Raw genomic sequence first — 5,710 nt, 5'->3', positions numbered from 1 at the left:
CATTTCAACATCTACAAAAATTACTATGATTTATTTATTTGCTATTGGTGTCAAGGATGAGGCAATGGGTAGAAAATGAACAATATAACCAAACTACACAATTCAGTGGGAATGATTAGGTTTTAGTTTTATGGTTTCTGTTTGTTCATTACATGTGCATCAAAATGATAAAGTGCAGATAATCCATACTGTGTGCTTTCCATTTATTATATTATATTCTATGGTTCTGTCATATTACTTTTTTAGTATTTGGTGTTATTTAATACAATGTTGTTGGTTGCAATGGTTGGTTGTTTGAGACCATAGATTATTAACATTAGCAAAGAGAATGAATTCCGCTTCCGTTTGTTGCAGGATTGTGGAGTGTGGTGTGGTGAAAGCTTATAATGAGGTATGTTGGAAACATATCGAGTAATATCTGCAACATCTGCAATTAAATTTATGTTATTTGGATCATAAGTGATTTATTGTATGTAAGACTATTATAGAATATAATTTATTTGCATTACGTAGATTCTTCATATGTTTAAGCGAACGATGCAGGACACGAACACACATTCAGTGCTAGTTTCTATTACGAATATAAATTACATAGTTATGACTAATGTGTAATATTACCGCATAAATAATTATACAAGGAAACCTAACCACTATTGCTCATACGTATTTATAATAGGCGAGAATTTTGGTTGAGGTAAATTCTAAGGAGTAGGAGTGGGTGATTTTTTAGTGCTGGCTTAAATTACCATGTATCGTGATTCAGACTTTTTATACACAATTTATTTTTGATTATATATGCCGCATATACAGTATCATTGTGAAGTTGTTCGTATGTACATTGTATTTTTAATCATATTTATTTTAAAATTCTTTTTACTGTTTTGATTTACAGTTCTAAGGTTTCTCGTGATACACTCTATGAGTGCATAGGTGCTGTTTTGAAGAATTCCCAGCAGAAGAAGAGAGACTTTTTGGAGACTGTTGAAATTCAAATTGGCTTGAAGAACTATGATCCCCAAAAAGATAAGCGTTTCTCAGGCACAGTCAAGTATGTTTTCACCATGTTGAGATGCTTTTGAAAATCAAATTTGAATTGTGAAGGCATTTCATGTCAGGAAGCTGGGCTTCACCTGGCAGACCTGCACCCAGGGTCTTAAAATAACTGGGGAGGTAGTGGAAACACTACCGTAAACTTAGTCTTAGGGGTTTCATAGCACAGAAGGGTAAGTAATATAGTTCTTGCTTTTGTGCTGTAGAGAGTACATTGTAACTTGCTCAGTGCTCAGTGATGGAATTAGCATGTATTATCTGAAACTACTATGTAGCAGTATATTTTTTACTGAGGGCACACATTGAAGTATATTTTTATATATTTAATACCAGGCTGAAAAAAGGCAAGATAAGCCTTCTTCATTGCCTTTTTGTACTTGTTACCATTATTTATCTAAGAATTCCATTGGTACAACATGTAACATTTATTTGTGTAAATATTCTGGCTGTTGAAAAAGTTTAGTGGTGATAATGGTATTGATAATCTGGTTTGCTCATTAGGTTAAAACATATTCCACGGCCAAAAATGCAAGTATGCATTCTTGGAGACCAGCAGCATTGTGATGAAGCTAAGGCCAACAATGTACCATACATGGATGTGGAAGCCCTGAAAAAGCTGAATAAAAATAAGAAATGGGTTAAGAAACTGGGTATGTGTAGTGTAAGCTTTATACCAATATCGTGTTGGACATTATCCTTTGAAATATATTTTAAACATGTTTTGAGAGCTGGCTGTACTTCACTACCTTGGAAGTCAAGTTATTAATATGCTAGTATCGCATTTACAAGGTCCTATGTTAGTATATTGACAAATTAATTGCTTGAAGATGGTAAAACCAACTCCCAAACACTGAATTTTAATTCAGTAATGGCAGTTCAATTATAATGAATAACCCAGTCACACACTTTTGCAGATATCCCTATTGTTCATTTCTTGAAAATGTGTCTGTTTCCAAGTCATCATTGGAAGAAACCAGGATGATGTATAGGAAGAACTTGTATTTTGATTTCTTGCAGCGAAGAAATATGATGCATTCCTGGCAAGTGAAGCATTGATCAAGCAAATCCCTCGTCTTCTGGGCCCTGGTCTAAATAAAGCCGGCAAGTTTCCTGGGCTTCTGTCACATCAGGAAGCTATGATGGCTAAGATAGATGAAGTGAAAGCTACCATAAAATTCCAAATGAAGAAGGTATTGTAATGTGATAGTTTTGTTTGGTTTACTCTATTCATTGATGCCAGATCTCGTTTTACGTGCACATTCATGTTTAAAGCATTTTATTGTGAGGGTTTATCTTTGATTTAGGGTTGTATTATATTTGATTGTATATTCATGCAGAAGGATTGTACTGGAATCCATTTTTCTTGTTACATGTAAACAAGTAGATTTCCGACGTTTATCAACGTGCTTCACCATCCTAACTATAACACTAATGAATGATGCAGAAATTGCACTTCTGAAGGTTCCTTCCAATTTGAAGGGTCATAGGATCACACTGAGTAAGACTAGAAATTTTACCTGTTGGACAATCCTCTTTTTCTTGTAAGCATCTTACCAGTTATACATTATCAAGTATACACATTTGGGAGGGATTTTGAGGTACTTGGGTATTTATATATGTAATAAATAACAAAACATGTTGATCAGTATTACTGTTTGAGCTGAAGCATAATTTATTAATGCAAAAATTATCTCACAGGTTCTATGTCTGTCTGTCGCTGTTGGCCATGTGGGTATGACAGAAGATGAGTTGGTGCAGAATGTTCACCTCTCAGTGAATTTCTTGGTATCTTTACTTAAAAAACATTGGCAGAATGTACGTTCACTGCATGTGAAGTCCACAATGGGACCACCTCAGAGGTTGTATTAAACTGTACTGTATTATTTAGCAGAGGGCTGTTAAATAAAGATAACGAACACCTTTTTAACAAGTGTTTTCTTGGAAGAATATCTGATTGCATACATCCACTCTGAAGTATATGCGTGTTTCAATGACTGATTTTATGTTTCCCTTGGATGAATGCAGACGGATGCAACTTCTGTACTGTGATTCCGAATCCATACTGAACTAATTCCTTACCATTTCTTTGTGTGTCTTGTGAAAAACCTTTGACACTTTTCAATACATGTTTCTCTGAAATAGGTTCAGAAGAATATAGTTACTGTACTTACTCTATTTCAGTACTGAATGAGTTCATTGTTTTTCTCTGATTCTGGGCTGTGCCTCATACTGAGAATGTTTTTCTAGCATGAACAGTTTTTGACTAGAGAAGTTTGTGAAGTAGAGAACTGAACAGGTGTAGGAAGTTTGCCAGGTACATCTTGTGTTAGAATTTTAGACGTGTTAACTCTTGTTTATAGTGATGACCTTTTTCAAAGTTCTTTGTATTACAATACATTTTTATGAATATTTAGTCTTGTAAGAAGTTGATCAAAGGTAAGTAACATGTTCTGGGTCTAATCCTCAGATATAACTGTGTGACAAGCCTATTCAATGATATTCAGACCCTTCAAATGACTGAGGAGTGTAGTTTGGAAATGGTAAAAATCCTACACAATGAAAGTGAAAATTAAGGCAAATGCATAACTTACTCCACAGACAAAATGTGGACATTTGGTTCTGGAGTATTTTATGTAAATTATATTTTAAGATGATGCTGATGGTTTAGTATGTTTGGGAAATTATGTTCACCAAAATGTTGTCAAGTTTTCCCCCATGAATTATTTATGGTTGAAGTATTTTTCAGTGTGAGTACCAACTTGCTGGCTGTCTACAACAACCAAGTTTCTACATGTACTTCAAATGTAACAACTATCCTTGAGGAGGATAGTAAACCTGGACACAATTCTGAGCCAGTCCCATTAACTTCCCATATTCACAACTTTTTTCCTTAAGGTCTGTTCATTTCCCAGTTCTTATGTCCTTGAGACGTCACTGGGTCTCTTCAGTTCCGAGTCCTTAATAAAGGTTTGTAATATGTAACATTTTTTATGGTGAGTTCAAAAGTTGTTTTGTGCAAATGTGAGAAGTCACACGTTACTTAAACTTGAACTGAACACAGTAGATATTTGCAAACATTTTCTAAATAAAACTTGTGGACTTCATGATTTTTTTCTAAAAAGTTGCTAATAGTTTTTATTCAGTTTTATTTATTTATATGATACGATATTTGTTGGTGTATGTGCTTACCCCAAAAAATTACCTAGATTTGGTATTATCCAGTCTAATGTGTTGAAGGCAGTGTGACAAATATTCACTACTTTTTAGAAATGGTCGTGCTGTTTTTGACTTAGCAGGTCTTACAAATCAGCAAGTGCAATACACAAGCTAAATGTCTCAAAAGGTATTTAACCTAGCTATGGAATCAAGAAGTCTTAAAATTATGAAAATTGCATATAACATATTTTGCACCCTATTTACTTGACAATTCATAAGTAGAAATTGTAAAAAACATTTATACTAGATACTTCAAAATTGCTGTTCATTTCCTACTGATAAGTTTAATTTTTACTTTGCAGCTGATGAATGTTTCTGATATGCAGAATAAAGACAGGTCTGACTGTGCTTAGAGAAATAATGTGAAGGAAATAGTGATCTATACAAATATTTACTGGTTATCCTGAACATGCAGTATAACTGATGAGAAATGTTACCATGTGAGTTTACATTAATTTATTCTATTGGTAATGAATAGAAAAGTAATTTGAGTAATTTTGTGCTTCTCCCACATCATGCAGATGCATGGATTAGTTGGGATATACTTGACCTTCACCCTAGATTGAGGTGAGTGGTCAGCTTCACACATTGGTCACTTTACCCTGAGGGAAAGAGGTCCCAATACCCATTGGATAGGAGGCTTGGTGGGCTCTAGAGCCAGTCTGGATGTGATGGCAAAGTGAAAAATTCCCTGACTGCCATGAATCACACTTAGATATATAATGAGTATCATTAAAAGATACAACATAAGTTGCATTTTTGTGCTGCAATGAAATTAGCCAATAAGGTGGTAACATTTTGAAACCTAATGAAACTTTAAACTATGTAATGAGTGGAAGTATAAGGTGCTTGTAAGCTCAATAACAAAACTGAAGTGTACAAAATATGCATGAAGCTCAAAAGACAGTTTTCTTTTTTCTCAACTGTTTAACTAAAGTGGTTGACTGATTTTAAGTTATTTATTGTTACTATACCAACTTCCAACGTTATTTTGTATCAGAGCTAAGTAGAAAAATCTGTTGTTTTAAATCCTTGTAAATGTTCAACCAATTTTTAGAAGGGATGGCTGTGAGTAAGAGAGAACAAAATAAGGTGTACAGAATGTTCATTTGTGATTTTGTTTACCTTATTGCCATTGATGTTTATTTAATATAGATATAAGCTTTTTACACTGCAAGTTGTAAATTATTTTCCTTGTATTTTGCAAAATATTTATTATATCAAACATGCTTTCAAACAAAACAAAGTTTCATGTGATGACTATTTTTTTTATTGTGATATATCTAATAAGTTTTCCAGTTACAGGCAATTTTGATTGTGTTTAGGTGTAAGTGTGATGCGCAAAAGTACTTAATTATAAGACTGTGCAAATGTTTGAGTGTAACTGAATTTATAAATGTGATTTTCCTTGTTACAACTTTCTGTAACAGAGTCCCTTATCATA

At 33.6% G+C, this 5,710-nt stretch overlaps 1 protein-coding gene across 1 annotated transcript; it reads left to right on the top strand.

The window, feature by feature from the left end:
* The first annotated feature begins 275 nt into the window (after positions 1-275).
* On the top strand, positions 276-2,980 carry RpL10Ab (ribosomal protein L10Ab). Its single transcript, XM_022084900.2, has 5 exons — positions 276-391; positions 893-1,048; positions 1,552-1,700; positions 2,068-2,240; positions 2,749-2,980. Exons 1-5 carry the CDS (start codon positions 387-389, stop codon positions 2,917-2,919), a joined length of 654 nt encoding a protein of 217 aa, XP_021940592.1. The 5' UTR covers positions 276-386; the 3' UTR covers positions 2,920-2,980.
* Positions 2,981-5,710: the final 2,730 nt, after the last annotated feature.

Source organism: Zootermopsis nevadensis, unplaced genomic scaffold, assembly GCF_977971745.1.
Source record: "Zootermopsis nevadensis isolate Lab colony 2312 unplaced genomic scaffold, Znev_1.0 Znev_ptg000022l, whole genome shotgun sequence".
Classification (NCBI taxonomy): Eukaryota; Metazoa; Arthropoda; class Insecta; order Blattodea; family Termopsidae; genus Zootermopsis; species Zootermopsis nevadensis.
This window is presented reverse-complemented; position numbering and strand designations above follow the sequence as displayed.

What these genes read in the sequence shown, in the direction of transcription:
- RpL10Ab (XM_022084900.2), top strand. An exon ending in CGTTTCTCAGGCACAGTCAA is followed by an intron (nt 1,049 to 1,551) that starts GTATGTTTTCAC and finishes TTTGCTCATTAG; the next exon opens with GTTAAAACATATTCCACGGC. An exon ending in TAAAATTCCAAATGAAGAAG is followed by an intron (nt 2,241 to 2,748) that starts GTATTGTAATGT and finishes ATTATCTCACAG; the next exon opens with GTTCTATGTCTGTCTGTCGC.